The 20,004-nt window shown below is 33.5% G+C and overlaps 1 protein-coding gene across 1 annotated transcript; it reads left to right on the top strand.

Moving 5' to 3' along the window:
• The first annotated feature begins 764 nt into the window (after window positions 1–764).
• Window positions 765–19,105, top strand: LOC148272770 (tyrosyl-DNA phosphodiesterase 1-like). The gene is made up of 12 exons (XM_088239603.1): window positions 765–912; window positions 1,003–1,104; window positions 3,115–3,471; window positions 5,373–5,558; window positions 7,839–7,941; window positions 9,029–9,151; window positions 12,197–12,292; window positions 13,107–13,277; window positions 14,709–14,877; window positions 15,414–15,616; window positions 17,145–17,355; window positions 19,091–19,105. The coding sequence occupies exons 1-12, from the start codon at window positions 876–878 to the stop codon at window positions 19,103–19,105; spliced, it is 1,773 nt and encodes a 590-aa protein (XP_088095729.1). The 5' UTR covers window positions 765–875.
• The last annotated feature ends 899 nt before the right edge of the window (window positions 19,106–20,004 follow it).

A 20,004-nucleotide genomic window follows, 5' to 3' on the forward strand; every position in this document is an offset into this window, starting at 1 on the left:
CTATAAAAAGAAGATCCGCTCCATAAACTACATCCACATCTCCCCAGTACTTTTTCGCGGGCGTTACTATTCCTGTCATCTTTGTTTGTAATAATATGTAACTTTTATTAAAATGTAATTAAACAGCAATTTTAAACTCCAAATTATTTTTTTTTGTCTACACTTCGCCTAGTGTAGGGACTCAGCCAACACTTTCAAACTCCTACAGATATATTTACATAGAGTTTTGTATAAAAGTTTATTGGGTGGGGGACAGAAACATTAAAATATTAGTAGGGAATGAAATGTTAAAATCGAATATGTCGCATAAGAACTGAGGATAATTATAATTTATGGGGCATTAAAAAAAAACATGGTTCAAGTTTTTTTCTTCGAGCTGACATTCGCTTGTGGCAGAGCTCCGAATATGGATTCTGAACAGGTGAAAACCATAGCAGCAGTGCCCAATGCGCGTTATGCATATGGAGGGTGTCTCAAACTTGTTCAGAGTCACTTTGAAAAACCATGGCTTTTCTATTACCCTTTGCTAGGGAGGAGGCTACCCAATATTCTTGATTTACATGAAGTTGCGTGTTGCGTCTCCTTCATCACGTGTTTTCCTGTTAATTTAATGAATTTCATTTATAGAATATGAGAATTTGTAAATACGTAACCTGAAAAATAGAACTTTCAATCGATTTTCTCATGTTTGTAAAAAAATATTTACTGTTATTTTTATCTATGAGAAACTGAAAACAGCTGTCAATCTGACATTTGTGTGTCAATTTTCAATATTCGCCGCGCCGCGTCGACTTTTTAAAGATTTTCCTCCAATTTTAAAAATTATTACATGCAGTTTCTCATACTACACTTTAACGTTTTTATTTCATTATATTATGGACAAAAACAAACTGAAAAGAAACATCCACACAAGTATGGTTTCACGTCAACATGTTGCTTAAATTATTTGCAAGAGGAAATAATGTATCGTATTTATCTATTGCCGAGTTTTATCTTTTACAGGTGAGGGTAATACGACCAAGAAGTCAAAAACTGAATGTAATTATGGCGAGAATTGTTACAGAAAAAATCCAGATCACTTTAGAGATTATGCTCACCCTCATTGTAAGTTAATTTATTTTTATTTCAAATTCAAAGGCCATAACCTTAAGTATCGTAGTGGAGTTATAACGCGCTACCACCTATGGAGCCAATTACGAAGTTAGCTATAGTTTGCAGCAAAACAATGGGCTGTACTCAGGGCCCCCATTACAATTGGAAGTTAACAGAGTTATCTTCGACTGTATAAAGAAAAACCGATAATTACTTACGAATTTGAGTATATTTGCATGAACATTTAACGTATCTTCGTCAGTAACCTATACTTAATTGAACAAGTTTAGAAGAAAAATTTGTGTGCATATTCTGCTTCTCACACAGAAAACTTAATTTTACTTGGTAGATAAAATTGAAGATAAATGACAACTTCCCATTGTAATCGGGGCCCAGGTCGAGAATCGCCAAACTTTACTATTTATTTCCTTAAAAGGTATTATATATTTATTATTGCAGGGTTATTCTAGTTCATATTTCTTCTTTTATTATTATAATATGGAAATTTTCACAGTATTTACGATTAAAGCCAAGCACAGCGACGAAAGTGTCCATTACACTTCTGTTAAACCAAAAGTTTGCAATGCTTTTGTCCTACGCAAAGAGTGAAATGGCACCTCTATAGGCGGGCAGTGCGTTATTACTCGGAGCCTAGAACAAATATTGTATGTAGTATTTGAGGATTAAACTAATCAAATGAATTTCGTCAAATTGATTCATTCGGTCTGAAGTTGGAGAGAAAAAAAACAATAGGATAATTTTTAGTAAAATAAATTAAACTATTTTTTTTTTAACCCATTGCAACACAAAGCCGGCGAATCGCCGGTTTGTCTCTGAATTGATTTTTTTTTACATTAAAACTGAATGACAATAAGTTTATTCATAAAAATGACATAAATAAGTATATTTTGGTTACTGATTTCGTATCACTGGACTACACAGTTTTTATCAGGTCATGGTAAATTTAATCAAAAATGATTTGTTTTTAATATTTTTGACTCCCCTTCGTGCTGCTGCGGATATCCTAACCAATCTTCTGAACACATCCTGTGGTCTTGTCCCTTTCCCCTTCTCTATGATTACTATTAATGGAGCTTCTCGCTACTATCCGTGGCCCTGTTATAGGTCTTGTCGGATATACAGATCTGGTGGCTTCTAAAAAGAATTTCAAGGCTTTTAAAAAGTTTTGTAATCATTTTGGCGAATTGATCATGTCCAATCAATTGAATCCCAGTCAGTGCAGAATTCACTTCCCTCTCTTCTCAATCCAATGAAGTACATATTATGTACTTCTGGATTACTTTCTTTCAGCACAAAGATGCTAAGGCTACCAGATTTCAGAGAGCTTCTTCGGGCAGCTTTTCTCGTTTGACAATGAGCAAATTTTCCGTGTATGTGGGCACCGCCGAGGAGACTTATGTCCTCAGATGCGGTGTGCGGTATGTGGTGGGCAAGCTACTGATTTCGTAATAAAATATAATTATCACAATTTATAACAAAATATTAATTTAGTCTTAATGTTATTGTAATAACATTAATACTAAATGTGTCTAAATTAAAAAGTGTGTTGTATGAACAAATTATGTCATCTTTATTAGTGGTGCAATGGGTTAACCACTATTTTTTTTCTCCTACAGACCGGTTTCAAAGCTGAACAAGCTTCTTTTCCAAGGTTTACTTAACTAACGAATTCTATCTTATTTTATTTAAACTAAGTTTAGTCACCATGTAAAGCGCCCTTGAGGTATTTTATTACGAAAATGGCGCTATATAAGTTATCCATAATTAATTAATTAATTAAACCCCGAGAAAGAAGCTTGTTTTAGCTTTGAAACCGGTCGGTGAAAAAAAAAAATAGTGGTTATAAACAAAGTTGTTTTATTTATTTTATTTTATAATGAATAACCACAAAGTTAGTTCTTCTTAAATTTAAACATATTAATTTTTATTTAACGCTAAAGTCTTATCCTGTATTCCGTATTCTGATCAAACAAATTCATTAAAATAAAGTTTTTATTTCAGTAGAAAAAATCTTACTAGATTACAGAGGACATGGCCCCTTTGACATTCCAAACAATTTAGAGTTTCAAAAACAGATTATCGAACAGCAACTCACTCTCATGATAGACAATAATTTGTATTCTACTCGGGGTGGAACATTATCTGCCAATGAAGATAGTAAAGACATCCGACCAGCCAAGGAAAAAATGATGCAGTCATCTGCCGTAGTGGATACTTCTGATAGAAAGAATGTCGCCACTTCTAAACGGGAAATACAGAATACATTGGCTGGAGACCAAAGTACCAGCCGAGATCGACCTGTCCCCGAGAAAGCGAATTGCCTCGTTAACCAACCTTCTCCCAAATTATCTAAAACAGGTGAGTCTTATTTTTCGTTGATGTATATTTATGTTTTTTGTCGATATAAATTGATAAAACTCTATTGTAAATGATGTAATAAATTATTTATTTAATAAACGTACAGAGGGCTCTTACAATATACAGTTAAAAGCACATAAACTATTATGGAAAGTAACAAAAATAAAATCATAACTTGACGTGTAATTAATTCTGAAAAACAAAAAGAAATAAAGTGAAAATGAAATAGGATCTACGATGCGAATGTTGATGGATGCAGAAAACGAGGAAGACCAAGAAAGACATGGCACAATCAAGTCCATCAAATACTTGAAGATGGACATGTCAAAAGTAGGAATAATCGGCGTGCGTGCATGAGAAGATATATGAATGTAGAAGAAAGCGAAGTCTGTATGCAAAGACAGAGTGATATGGCATTCTATCCTCTCTGCCTCAACCTTCGGGGAAACGGCGTGATAGTTTGTTTGTTTGTTTGAATTGAGAAACACATTAAAAAGGGGAGATTCGAGAGGATGGCCATTAGATGGATAGGATAACTAATTTGATAGCAGCAGGAGTGGTGTGGAGCAAGTCCAACAGCTCAGCGTAATTATTAGCTGTACTGTGGATGCTCACTAGGGCAGGGGAGAATGGTGGGTGAAGTTAGCCCTATTGTACTCACACTGGAACATGTGTCGGAGTCTGGTCTGGTCTTGTGGGTGCAGGAAAGTTTATCAGGGACAGTAATTTTGGGCAATCTATTATGGTGCATTTCGCTTTGTGCATTAGAATAAGGTCAGCAATTGTCCTTCTGGTGGAAAGCAATAGTAACCTGAACTCAGACATCAAAGTTTGGTAGCAAATTTCAGTTATAGGTTTACCTTTTTTGAACTGTATGTAGCGTAAAAACTTCCGCTGAACTCTTTCCAAGTTAAAGGAGTTGCAGTTGTACAAAGGGCTCCAGACTGGAAATGCATATTCCAGTTATGATCGGACCAGGGCACAATGCAGAGATTTTATAGAAAAGATGCTTCTAAAATTTTTCATATTCGGGATAAAAAAGCCCAGCATCTGCAAAGCCTTATTAGCAATTTTCATTCTATGGTGCACAAAGGTTAGCTTTTCATCAAAAGTTACCCCGAGATCTCTTGATTTGTGGGACAGTAGTTATTTAAGTGTCGTTAATTGAGTATGATGTTGGAATGAGGTTTCGTGAATGACAAAAAGACATGTGAAAACATTTGTTTACATTTAAAGTATTAGTCATATATAAGTACATTACAAAATGGAATATCTTAATTCATACATATAGAAATAATTAAAATAATAAGGTGAAATTAGGTATATATAAAGATAACACATTAGTATACAATATGTTAAAAAAGTAAGAGAATCTTGTAACGAAAAACTCGTGAAAAGTTGTGAAAAATGTCAATGTCCAAAGTAATATTGTTCAACATAGAGATATCCCTTCCAACAGGCATAACCATTGGCAGGTTTGTCCTGTATACTGGAATATGAAACAGTCTATGCTGACGCTGTCTAAGGTAATTATCCGGAGCATAAAAGCTTATTTCAGGGTTGTCAATAATACCGCCCAACAATCGAAAGAAGTGCGCAGTTAAATATAATAAATAATGGATAATATCCGCACTCCTTCATGTAGATAGTATTGTCAATCTAGTCACAAAATCAAATTTTATATAAGGTAGTAAAACAATATTATGAAATGGGAAAAAAAAATTCAAACAAACAACACACGATGAAAAAAAAATCGAAATTTAAACATTAGTTTAAGAAATATGTGTCAAATAACTTATAAATTAAATATATGCACATTGTTATTATTAGAGCACATATGAGAGTATGTTAATATGTGTGCCCTATTTGAACATTAAAAATAAAATAAATTAACATTTCAGAAACAAGTCAGCAGTCGGATTCATCCAATAATGATAAAAAAAAAATTGAAGATTTTTTCACTGTTGTCGCCCCCAAAGGACAAATGGCAGAAAAGCATCGTCTCGCTGCTCCATACTATATGTTCTTTACAACAATTACCTCGGCTCCTCAGACACATACTCAACCCTTGTCTATTACCTTTCAAGGTTAGTAAAATGGACTTATTATTATTGTTTTGTGAATTTTGCAAGATACTTATTAAAGATTTTCTAAATGAAAAAAGAACATATTTTTTTTTATTTCGAATCAATGAGGAAGTTAAAAAAAGAATCAAAAATTTATTTTATGGACATTCGAATGGAGCCTTCTTCTTCTTCGTTTTTTAGGGCCATTTCACCTCTTAACTCGGGTGTTCAGGCCAAATCAAACTAAGCCAAAAATATTTTAAAACATTTAAGTTTGTAAGTGAAAATTCTTGATGGAAATTCATTGTAATTTATTATAATAAAAGACGAGTGATACTTTAATCCACAAATTTGGAATATCCAGTGACCAGTTTCATCGCTTTCACGACATCTTTGAGACTGGTATCTTTATTAAGGAGTTCAGTGTATTTATACAAAACAGAAGTAAGAATAGAGAATTCCAAATTGTATGAAAGTAAATTTAATTTAAAAAAAAATATCTTAAGGATCATTGACAATTTTATTTTTCAGGTTAACTAATGCGTTAATATAATGCTATTTTAATGAGTTTTAGTATTGTATAGATATTGAATTTATTTTTAGTGTCCCATCCTTCGTGAGTGTGATTTTTGTCAATTATGATTTCTGAAAAACAAAGGGTAAAAAGTCATTAGTAAAAATATATTACAATGGGTATAGTAATGGAGAATGCACATGTGTTATCTGTTCATTGAGTAATTCTACGTCGGGTTTATTTTTAAATCTACTAATTTCGAGAATTCTAGTTTGTCAAGTTTATGGCCCTCAAGATGTCGCGAAAGCAATGAAACCGGTCACTAGATATTCCAAATTTGTGGATTAAAGTATCACTCGTCTTTTATTTCTATAATAAAACAAAAATCTTTTTATTTAATTTTTTGTAATTTTGAAATTACTCCACCCGTAGCGTCGCGAGTAAGTCGGTGAGTTTTCCTGACATTTAAAAGGATAACCCCGTACCTGTCAAAACACACTAAATATTGAAAGACATGGCTATCCGGAATTCGGAAATCTATCACGATACATAATAACGCTATAGTTGATTGGTTAATTTTTTTCATAAAATTTTGAGAGACTTTTTTTTATATTCGATTTCCTGTAGCATTGAACTTCCTCATTCCAATACAACGTAAGTAAGACAGGTGTTGTGTACAATTTTAAGGGCTATGTAGGATAAATACCGAATACATTTTTTAATGTAAAATATAAACTATGATTCATAAAAATAAGTACAATTTTGTGTCATAAATCTGTTGGGTTTTTTATGCAAACGCCAAAACTTACGTCCAATATTTATGGGTGCCGGCTCATACGATGCAGAGTAGAAATCTTAGGAAAGTAGTATATATCTGCGGTGGCTAACTGGTCGATTGCGTTCAACTTGTCGATCGTAGCTATTGTTTATTTATTATTTGACAATTGTTATCTGCATTACTTTACGGGCTGTTTAATGCAGACTGTAAGACAAATTTTTTACTCTACTTTGCTCATCTAATGAGAGAACTAACGAAAATTGGACCTCTCGAATTAAACAACGCTGTGGTGGACATTTGACCGACATTATCTTTAAAACATCAAATATTATTTAACATGACATAAAAATATCAATTTTATGTAAAATAAAATTTCTTTTACTTTTTAAGTTCAAAGTTCATTAATTAAATAACTTTTATTAAATGACCCTTTACTTATAGACTCTGTTGTGTCAATCAATGTTTCCACATGTACAATGAAATATTTGAGATATTAACAAATTGCTTTTTTTTTACATATGATTATATTTTTTCGCGATCCGGCAACATTACGCGGCGACTTCACGCATGCGCGCAACGAAAGTGGGGGGTTTTATAAAGACAGTCTGATGTATTCAAATATGATTCTACGCTCCTTCTGGACTATTCTTAATTCTATATCTTTAAATTTCTATAATTGACTTGCTTTATCTATGGTTTGTTTGGTTGGCTTTTCGTTTTGATATTGTAGTAGGATTTTGGATTTGTGAACAGAATAATGATGCTACATCACCATAGATTAACGGATTATCGTATGTTTTTCATAGCGATAGTTGTAGGGCCTGCAATCAGAAAAAAATATATCGTTCCGTCAGATTTGTTTTATTGCTAAACAACAAAACTAATTTCTCCCTAATACACAACGTGAGCAAAGCTGTGGATAAAAGCTAGTGTTATCATAATTAAAAATATAAATATATATGTTATTTGCGGTGCATTCATGTTTTTTAAAGGGGAGTGTTTATTCCAGAAATTTTAGATCCCAGTTTGGGGATTTTACAAAACTCTCTCCAAATAAACTTTATGGTTGATTTGGGATGGCTGTTGGCACACTACTATTTTGCTGGCTACAAGTAAGTACTGACTTTTTTCTAACAGTGTTTTGGTACTTTATTTTAAACAGGATGTTTATTTGTTCATCAACGGTTCGAGGAACCTTTTACAAAAAAAAATGTTTTACAGAAATAATCACGGCAGTGAATAATTTGTAAAGTAATACATAATATAAAAACGTAGTAAAATAATTAAAACTATGCAATTTAGTTGAAATAAAATATAAAATATCGTTTTGGTAACATTGAAAATAATTACGGCGCATCTTTGATTAATTTGAATATAGACTACAAAAAAGGCATCTTACATGTGATTTAATTTTTCATATAAAAATTCTAAATAATATGGTTAATTTGCCGTACCTTTTACAAAATATTGGTTTCCGTTGTCCTCTTCGCTATACCAGATTAAATTCCCTTTTTATAAATACCAACTTGTAAAAACAATTATACCTCGAATTCATTCATTAGGCGTACCTGTAGAAGTTATAATGGACTCAAAATGTTAACAATTATTCTTTTCTCACTTGAATTTCTTATTTATTTATTTTTTTGTCACATTTAATGTTTACATCTTTTGCATAATTTATGAAAACTTGATTGGTCTTTTTATGTTATTTTTTTTTGTTTTTAATACTTATTATGTATGACTGTATGTTTTTTGAATAAAATAAAATTTAAAAAAATAAAATATAGCAAAAATGTTCAAATAAAATTGGTTGGTGGAAAAAAAATTTATCACTTCTAATGCGTAGATAAACATATTGAGGGGTTCTAGACTTGTCGGTATGATGTACTTACATCAAAACTTGATGGTGGGGGATCGGTAGTGTATCTTAATTATCGGTCGGGAGAATTTTATTTTTAACTATGAAATCATACTGAAGCTGTGTCATTTTAGTGCGTAGATATGTGTACCGTGACGTATGCTTCCCTTGTTTTATAACGATGTACCTACCCAAAACTTGAAGGTGGGGTGTCGGTAGTGAATCTTCATAATCGCTCGAGAGAATTCTATCTTCAACTATACCGTCATAGTGAAAGTATGACGTCCTTATCTTCCCATTCCGCACCCGCTTTACCAATGCTTTTTTCTTTATGTTTTCAGTAATAAACCGCTGACAATATTATACGGAGAAGACTCCGAGGACTTGAGGACGATTAACACAAAGAAGCCAAATGTAAAAGCGCATTTGGTTCCTATGAAGAATGCCTTCGGGAAACATCACACGTAAACACTGTTTTCTATTATTCATTGGGTGTTATTTTATTTATTTTACAGGGCACATTTATTTATTCATATTTTTTCCATTATAAACAATAGTTAATCATAAAAATAATGTGACCTCACTCCGGGGTTACCCGTGCCGAGGACACTTAACAATATACTTTTAACAAAAATATTTTTACTTGTGAGAATAAACAAAGAAGACTTAATAAACAGAGATAATTAACAAAATGTTCAGACAGTTTTAAACATTACATATTTATGTTTATAATTAATTTATGTACACCTCTATTATTTATATTACAAAATGCACAATAAAAGAACAAAAACATAACGTAAACTAAACATTTGTGGAACAGTTGATTCAATATTGGTTTGGGCAAATGAGACAATAATAATAATAATGTTTGGATAATTTATATAGCGCCATTTTTTGTGAAAATAACCTCAAGGGCGCTGTACAATAAATAAATATCCCAACATGTTATCTTCATTAGAGAGACGTAGAACTGAGATGGACCTTATATGCATTTTCAAAATACTTAATGCTTTAAGTGATGTCCCATCTCTGTTGCAATCAATTTCTTTTCATGTTCCCAACCGTGTCACCAGAAGTCAAAATCTGCTATTTATAAAATCTTCTAAGAGCAACTTTGGTTTTTATGCCCCAATGTCCAGAATGTGTAGATTAGTCAATTCATCACACGACTTGGAATTCTTTGGGATAGATCTTCCGGCTTTTCGTAGATCTCTTCGCGACTAAACAGTGTGGGATGAAGTTGGATTGGCATGGTTTAGTTAAAAGTTTTTGGTCTTTTGTTTTTTTGAATATATTGTATACTATTATTGTTTTGCCCTTGTTTGTCTTTGCTAAATAGTTTTATGTTCTTTTTGTTCAGTTTCTTGCATTTATGTTTCTTCACGTAACTGTTGTAATTGGCTTAGGCCGTATGTATATAATAAATGTCTTGCAGCTACAGAGCGCATGGACGGTTGGGATTCTAGTTCCTCGTCTCCAATTACGGTATATTACAATTATGATATAAATGAGCTAGATAACAAAACATCTTGCAGCTACAGAGCGCATGGACAATAAGAAATCTAGCCCCTATTAACATTTTTATTTTTTTATTTGAAAATGAAGTTTAGAGTTTAAGTGATATTTTAAAAACAAAATAAAAATCTAATTTATAAAATTAGCAATCCAAATTAACAATCCATTTTATTTCTACCTAGCTCCACTATCCATTTTTTATAGCCTTTTTGAACATTTTTTCGTTACTAATTGTTTTAATAGACCGTGGAAGTAGGTTCTAGATTTTAATTGCATAGTACTCAAAATCCCTTTATCCGAAAGTGGTATTAGTTTGTATTTGTTTAAGTTGTCTTTGTGCTGAGGATCTAGTGATTATATTATTTGTATATGATGTATTGTTGTGGGGTTATGTCTTTCACTTAAGTAAGAATAGTTTTTGAAAAATCCCTGTTTTACGTTTTTCAAGGGAGCAACAAAAAAGTGTAAAACTGAGGAAAACTCTAAAAGAGGAAATTTAAAATGTATGGAAAAATAAAAATTACATAAAAATATAATTATTGTACTAGACTATATTAAATTTTAGTTAAAAATAAAATTTTGTTAAAAAAAATAAATTATTTCAACAGAGAGGGAAAACGTTTTTGAGAAGATAATATGGAAGTCTAGGCATTTACATTTCTTATGACCTGTCATTGGCTGGTTTAAGTGGCCACTTTACACACTGTGTAACATTCACCATTCTGCCCATGTTTGAACATCCACATTTCCTCAACTCTTCCATCTGTTGACTTTTGTGGAGTAAAGGAGCTGAAACCTTTATTATGTTGGTGAGATTCATCCGGCTGAACCAAGGTCATAAGGTCATAAGCCCTGTAAATGCCTAGACTTTCATATTCTCTTCTCAAAAACGTTTTCCCTCTCTGTTGAAATAAATTTAAATATGAACAACTCCCTAGGGAGAAAATCCAGCCAGTCTGCAAGCATTTGGACATACTCAAACATTGTTAAAAAAAACATGTTTAAATAATATTATGCTGGTACTCAACCTTAAAAAGACTAAAATAAAATGCATGCAACGATTTTTTCCCTAAATATTCGGAAATTTTATTTATATGGTATTACTTTTTTTAGTATGGCACCACAAAATTTTAACTGTCATTTACATCGCGGCAAAACTATCTTCCGTTCAGATGTTTATAAATTCAAATAATATTTCTTTTACCAAATTTTTGAATTTTCTGCATAGTAATTTATTGATGTAAAGAATTTATTCTTCGTAAACATGCATCAAGTGCATGTCACTATTCAGTAAATGCCAAAATTAGACACTTAAACAAAATGGTCAATTACACTGCACCTACTTTGAATTTAGTTTGAGACAATAATTTACACATTTTTTTTTTTTTATTTCGCGGCTCATTTTTCGACAGATCGCATGAGTTTTGAAAATTTTCATGTCTTATTTTTTAGTAAATGATTATCTTCAACGCACTATAATAGGCTTGTTTTTGCGTTTTTATATCAATTTTCGGAAACAGAGTCTCATGTTTGCATGAATAAAATTATAAAATTGATTTTATCGGTACATGATCAATGATCAATAATTTCCCATCACCAGTGACATCAGTTTGACAGCTGTCATTTTAATCAAGCTAAATTTGAAGGACTATAATGTTCCACTTACCAGCAATTCTTCTTTAGCGACGACGAGAATGTCTTCGATGGGGATATGGAATATTTAGTGTTTCCACAAGTAATGGCATCTTTGGCAAGGGAGTCAAAGTATGTGTTTATCTATGTATACATTTCTGTGTGTGTATACTTGTATATTATTATAGTACTGTAACTGAAACGTAATACAAAAATAATGTAAATGAATTCCTCGACACGGGCTGTGCCCAGTGAAGTGTTCATATATAAAAGAAAAAATAAAGTTTTATGTGAAATAAACAAGTACATAAATAAGTGGGTCCAGTTTATAAAAATGGTTAATCATAATGAAATAATTACAGAAAGATGGCGCTGTTAGTTTACGAAGATGGCTCCGTCAGAGTTGCAGTATCTACGGCAAACCTTTACATGGACGATTGGGAGAACAGAACGCAAGGGTAACTCTTATTTTTACGCTTCAACGTTCGAATGTAATGCAAAGGATTTAAAATGGATGCAAGATAACGACATCATTATTATTTTTAACTATAACTTCATTTGTGACATTAAGAGTTATTTTTTTCAAGAAGATATAGATTAAATTAGCATTTATAAATAAATTTGTTTTTAAAATAAATGTGTTTAGAGTGTTTATAATCATTCTGTAAAACAAAGTACATTATGTAAGTCAACTTTGCTTGAGGTTGATTTGAAATTAATGATTTTTATAATTTAAACTAATCAAATAGGACAAACGAAACCAACAAAGCAAGCACAATAAACTAATCCAACAGATAAACAAAACAACTAAAGGAACAAAACAAATGAAGAGTAAAAAAAAATAACACACAAACAAATGAACAGTAGAAACAAAAAACAAATGACAAACAAACAAATAACACACAAACAAATGAACAGTAGAAACAAAAAACAAATGACGAACAAACAAATGAACAGTTAAAACAAATAACAAACAAACAAATGAACATTAGAAACAAATGAATAAAATATAATAAAAAATTAAAAAAAGACAAACAAATGAATAGTAGAAACAAACAAACAAATAAATAAAAGAAACCAATAAATTAAACATATAAACAACATCAATAAATTAACAAAACTAACAAACTAAAAAAAAACTATAAAATGAAAAAAAAAACAGATAAGTGATATTTGTCAATTTTTTTTATTTTTCGATATGTTATATAACTCTGTGCTTCTCCAAAAAAAGAGCAAGCTGAGAAGGACTTACTTTTATATTGAACATTCTAGGTTATGGCTTAGCCCAAGCTGCCCCAAGCTGTCAGACCAATCGGACCTTCAGAAGGGAGAGTCTCCCACCGGGTTCAAGCGTTCCCTCATCAGTTACTTGAGCTCCTACTCCATGGCTTGCCTGTCTCCCTATATAGAGCATGCGAGGCAGGCCGACTTCTCAGCTATCAAGTAAGTAAAACATTATCCTCAGCAAAGAACAGAAACCATATCTATCTTAATATCTATTTCTACCTGCCCCTCTACCCCGGTGAATCCAGGGTCGTGCCTTCTTGTACGAAAGCGGCAGAATCTTCTGTGCTAGGTTTCCACTACCTCCTTCTAAATGTTAGACCACCATTTTGCTGGGGGTCTGCCCCCACCTCTTCATTCAGATGGAATGTTGAGCGCTCTTCTTACTGAACAGTTCTCATCTCTACGCATGACGCGATCATACCGTCTCACCCTGCTTCTTTTCAGCTTTTCAGCTATCGGTGCCACTTTGAATGACCCTTTGTTATACTCATTGCAGAACGAAATCATGTTTAAATTTAAAAAATTCTTTTAGCGTAAATCTCTTAAAAAGGACATCGTGGATTTTGCATTAAAGTGAGTTGGGCTTTAGTGGTTTTTTGACTAGTTTCATCGGTTAATTTCATGGGCAATAAGTTTTTCTGGGTTATTATGCGGTGTGTCATTCGTTCACAGCGATCCATGCTCGGTTTAAGCCTAAGAGACAGAATATGAAATGAGGAAATTAGGAACAGAACCAGAATAGCGGATCGCGTCACAAGACTAAAGTGGCAATGGGCAGGACATTGCGAGACAAGACCCCGCAAGATGGACCCCTAAAATTTTAAGATGGAGACCTTGGGAGTATAAGAGAATAAGAGGGGCGTCGGAAGAGCTTAAAAAAAGATGGTCCGACAACATAGCCACTGTGGGGGGTAAAAACTGATCTTTCAGCTTTATTCGGCGGAATTAAGAAACGCGGAATCGACGTTTAAGGAAGCGAAAGTGCTGGCTAACGGTACAGCCTCGTGAAGGCTGAAGGGTGATGTCCACATAAAGAAGAAAATAAGAACACCTACAGCTTCCCCTCTAGATGGGCCTGTGCTCCGTCAATTTATTGATCGTTAATTATTAATTTTTACTATTGTAATGGATAACTTATATAGCATATTACATAATTCCTTAAGCGTGCTTTACGAAAGTGATTATATGCACTACTGAATTTAATTTGACTTAAAATTTAAGGAATAATTTTTAGAAAAACAAATTATTTTGTCATCACACGCTGAGAATTTATTCAAATCAAAATTTTGTAAAACCATAAATAAACGTATACAACATAAATGATTGATGTGTAAAGTTTATGATATAAGTTTGTATGTATATCTACGAGCATACCTACTAAAAATATGAACATGATTATTTTTGTCAGCATCCCAACTGATAAAAGTCACCGCACGCGCCCGATGGTCAGCACAATCACCTTTTTCTAATTTCCCAGTATGACAGTGGAGAAATACAGTGTTAGTTCCAAATTGAGACCGCGGCCCGCACGCTCCAGATCACGCCGTCTCTTTGACTAAAGCTCACGTGTGTTTGTGTCGCTTCCAGCGTGTTTCTGGTGGCCTCGGTTCCGGGGGGGCATACCGACTCCCAGTGGGGGCTGGCCCGTGTGGGCAGCCTGCTGGGCAAGTACTGCGAGCTGCCCGCCGGTGAAGAGGGCGCCTGGGACCTCGTCATCCAGGCCTCCAGCATAGGAAGCTATGGAAAGGAACCCAAGGTAACAGTATTTCAAAAAAGTGTGTCTAAATGTTTCTAGGTAGGCTGGAATTTACTCCCTAGGGTATAATTAAGATGTTAATTACCGGGCCGGCCATTGTTCAAATATCGAATGACACTTGTAAGAATTTAATTTATTTTGTCCCCTATTTCCAAATAGAAATCTGATTTATCAAGTATTTTTTACTTTGTTTATGGGAAAGGTTTACTTTTACTCCAAAAGATGGTAGCAATGTATAATTTTGTCTTAAAAAATAAGAAAATTACCTCGTTTTTGATACAATTTACACAATAAGGTTTTAATAATTTTATTATTAAATTGAGTATGACGCAGCGATATATTTATTAAATTCGAATAATATACTTAATTCCATAGGCCTCGGTATAACGAAAACCATCCCCGAAGGTAACAAATAAAGTCTTTATTGAGGAGTTGGTATTTCGTGTTACATTATACCGAGATTTCCATTCTGGCTAGTTATTTTAGAGGTTATGGTACGTCCGTAACATTTACAATATTGACTGTCTTCGATGCAGCTGTGGCTGACGGGAGACTTCCAGAGCCGCATGTGTCGCAGCAGCACGGCGGCGCCGCTGCAGGCGCGCCGGCCGGCCCTGCGCTTCATCTACCCCTCCCTGAAGGCCGTCAAGCACTCCCACGACAACTTGCTGGGCGGCGGCTGCCTGCCGTACTCCAACAGCGTTCACGTGAAGCAGACTTGGCTCAATGGATTCCTCCAGTAAGACTATTCCAAATACGTTTATTCTTTTGCAATTTTGTATTTCACTTGATTGAAAATAATGTTCCCTCACTGGGGTGTCCCGTGCCGAGGAAAACATTTTACAATAAGTACAATGAAACATGCCTTAAATTAGTGATTTAACATAGTTAACACAATAAGAAAATAAACACTTAATTAATCTAATTAACCAAATAATCATCTTAAACATAATAAGCAATACAAACTAAAATAATCATAAAAAACATAACAAATTCATATAGACTTGTAGACATAATTTCATAATCAGGAAACAAATTTTTACCTATTTTCCTTGATCTACTCATCGATCCGCGCGCAACCCACCTCCACTATCCATTTCTTAATTGCAATTTTATATTGTCAATACTTACTGATTGTCCTTATGGACAATGGAGGTAGATTGTACACTTTAACCGAGTAGTAGTGAGTTGTTTTTGCAGCATCAGGGTGGAGTATCCAGTAACTGGTATTTGCGTACTGAGTTTTGGAAAGTAGAGAATAATGTTTGTGCGCGTACAGTAACAGAGCTTTTACATAAAGTTGTAGTTTTACACAGATGTAACATTAAGATTTACGAATATACCGAGGGAGCCAGTTCTGATTGGGACTCGTAAGATAATTTTTATTCAATCTTTTTCTGCAATGATTATTTGTTTGATCAATGTAGTGAGTTATTTACAACTCGTTGAAAATGGCCCTCAAAATGAAATATTTGGGTAAATCATAAAAACGCACATATTTTTTTTCCTTTAAAAAAAAAAAAAATTTGCACATCCCCATCCAATTATTCCATTTTACAAAACTGATTGACTAATTGCGCAATATAATTTTAAATGTTATGTATTTTGTTTTTGAGTGATTTAGTGTTAGATAATTTGAGTCTAACCATTTTTTACTAAGTTCGTCATTTTCAGCTTTTTCAATTACAATATCCCATGAGCTTCCTTGAAAATTGTAAAAGAATACATTTATTATTTTACAATGTTGTATTTTACTTGAGACAAAATAATGTCCCGTGCCGAGGAAAACATTTTGAAACATTCCCCAAATTACATATGAAATAAAATTTTGATCATAGCATTTATTAACCAACCAACTATTTACAGAAATAAATTGCGCAAATGACTTACTTCACCTTCAAGGGAATATCCATATACTTCTTAAGTGGTACGAGTCCAACCATTTGTTTTTAAATGCAAACTAATGTTTTTACATTCAATTCAATTAATTTATTTAAAATAATACATATATTACAAAGTAAAGTTTAAGACTTACATATTATAAAAAGACAAAAAATACATAAATAGACTCTTGTCAAAATAGTAGGAGAATCCTGCTTCGGAAAACCCCTTCGGATACATGGAACAGATCAACATCTAGAGCGATGTTGTTCAGCGTAGAGGTAGCCTTTCCAACAGGCAGGGTGCTCCTGCATATCGGAATATGAAGCAATCTTTACTGACATACAAACCAATGCTCATCATAATCTCAGAATTAACGTCGACAGTGAGTGGAATGCTCGGCACTCAGGGCGTCAGCACGCCATGCCGCACATCAAGAGTTACCTGCGCCTGTCGCCCGACGGCGCCATGGCCGCCTACTTCCTGCTGACGTCGGCCAACGTGTCCAAGTCCGCCTGGGGCGTCTTCAACAAGGGCAACGGAGCCCTGCGAATCAACTCCTACGAGGTGGGAGTGCTCTTCATTCCAACTTTTGTGGTGAGTTCATACATTACATTCGTCTTCTTCTCCCTCTACTTCTGTTTTATCTTTATGTTCTTCTTTTTTTTATATCCTCTTCATTATCTTCTTTTTCTTCTTCTTCATCTTCTTTTTCTTCTTCGTAATCGTTTTTTTCTTCTTCTCCTTCATCATCTTCTTTTTCTTCCCCTTCATTTTCTTCATCTTCTTTTTCTTCTTCTTCTTCTTCTTCATCTTCTTTTTCTTCTTCTTCGTAATCGTTTTTTTCTTCTTCTCCTTCATCATCTTCTTTTTCTTCCCCTTCATTTTCTTCTTCTTCTTCTTTATCTTCTTTTTCTTCTTTTTCTTTTTCTTCTTCTTCTTTTTCCTTTTCTGATATAGAAATAAAAGACGAGTTGGTACTTGGCGTAAGCAAAGGTCCTTGGCGTATATATTGTGCTATATTTAGTTATAAAGGTGCTAAACTTGCTTTGTTTCTTTGTTGTTCTCTGTATGTGTTATTTTCTAAATGATAATATTATTTATGTCCCGAATCGATTTGTTGTAACTCCTGGGAATGTAATTCAACGTATTATACTTGTAAAATACTTTGTGTTATATGATTTATAAATAAAAAAAACATTTCCTCAACTCTTCCACCTGTTGATTTTTGTGATGTAAAAAAGCTTAAACCTTTATCATGCGGGTGAGATTCAGCCGGCTGAACCAATTCATGAGAAAAAATATATAATGTGTAAAGTGGCCACTTAAACCAGCCAATGACAGGTCATAAGCCCTCTAAATGCCTAGACTCCTATATTCCTTTCTTAAAAATGTTTTCCCTCTCTGTAGCAACAAATTTAAAGTAATATATAACTGTGAAATTTCATTGAAATTTTATGAAATTTATTAATATTTATTTTATTTTTTTTATTTATATATACCCCCAATGGGCATTTTTATGGACACATTTATACATATAAAATTATTACAAAAATGTAGAAAGACTCTATGGTATATAGAAGACTTTGTGGGAGTGGAAGTGGGAGAGAGGCGTTTATAATTGAATTATATTCAGTGATCGTTTGAAAAAAGACAACTTGTTATCAAAGAAATCAAGACTGGTATGTTTGTTGGCAGACCTGAGAATTCTGGGCTTAGGCGAATGAAAACCATAGTTAGTTCTATGGTTATCGGTATGATAGAGTAAGTTTTGTCTGAGGTTTCTAGTTGGGATATTTAATTTTACTGAGCTCAGTAGTTTAGGCGCATCAAAGAGTGAGTTGAGAATTTTAAGTAGGACTAGAAGGTCGGATTTATTTCGACAGTCTTAAAGAGAAGATATATTGAAGGTAGTTTCTAACTCTTTATACGTGTATAGGTCTCTGGAAAAGCCCAACCTCCAGCCTATCTTTCTCAAAAATCGATGTTGAACTGATTCAATATTCTTAATGTGAACATCACAATATGGAGACCAAATAACAGAGGAATACTCAAGGTGCGGGGGAACTAGGGAACAGAAGAGTTTTAAGGGTATTGATATTTTGAAGTCAGCTGTGCTTCCGTTAATAAATCCAAAAAGTTTTAAGGATTTATTGATAACTTGTTCACCCTATCATGAAATTCATTCTCATGCAATAGCAAGGGTAAAAACTTTCAATAGAAAGGGTACAATATAAATTCTTGCGCTTTATAAACTACAAATTAAAAATACCCGTTGAAGCCTTAAATTATTATTTTCTTAGAAGTTAAATGAGATTACCTGAATTGTCAGACCGAAGAGTTATAGCTGATTTGTTATTCCTATTTAAAATAATGAAATCAATAATTGACAGCCCTGCTTTACTGAAATTCGAATACCCGGTAGGTGCACTAGAAGTACAGAATCATTTTACTGTAACAATTCTCGTACCAACTTCGAAATGCATTCACCTATATCCAGAATACATAGGTATGGAAATAAGTTAAAAAATATGTTTGATATTTTCAATACTTACTCTGTTAATACATTAAAGTGTAATATCACTCGTTATTTTTTGGAAAAGGAATGAATTTATTTAAAAATACATTATTAAATTTAACTTTGTTTTCTTGGGTACTTATTTTTGCTTATTGCTTTATATATAAATTATACATTTGTGGATTTATTGCCAAATTCCAACTGATAAAATAAAGGTGTTATTTAGATTATTTAAGCTTTCATATTTATACACGACACCTCGCCGTGCATACAGTTGAACTGTAGATAGGAGGTGGCTTGGAGCTGCTATTTGACCGGCTATCGGGTGATAGCTTTCTTCAGGCTTCAGTTTTCTTCTTCAGAAGGGCAGGCGGCGACATCAGAGGCGGAGAGGGCGTAGATATAATAAAAACGCAGTCTTGGTTATACACTATACACACTTTATTCAATAAAAATACAGAGGTTCTATCAAGTAATTTGTACCGTGCCGCAGTCGGGCACGGTACGAGACAGCATACATAAGCCGCAAGGGAGAGCGAGAAGGGGTCGGACTTTCCCGGCTTACGCCGTAGCACGCTCTCCTATTGGCTGGACAATTTCAGATATTGTTTTTACACGTATGCTTATAAGATAAAATAACTCCCTCGAGATGAGTTTTACATGTAAAGGGAGTATGTAGGCCTCTTCCCCGTATCTTATTTAATGTAGAAATGATACAGGGAAAGGTC

The sequence above is a fragment of the Micrasema longulum genome, unplaced genomic scaffold (assembly GCF_059751315.1).
Source record: "Micrasema longulum isolate JH-2025_06_02 unplaced genomic scaffold, ASM5975131v1 h1tg002195l, whole genome shotgun sequence".
Taxonomy (NCBI): Eukaryota; Metazoa; Arthropoda; class Insecta; order Trichoptera; family Brachycentridae; genus Micrasema; species Micrasema longulum.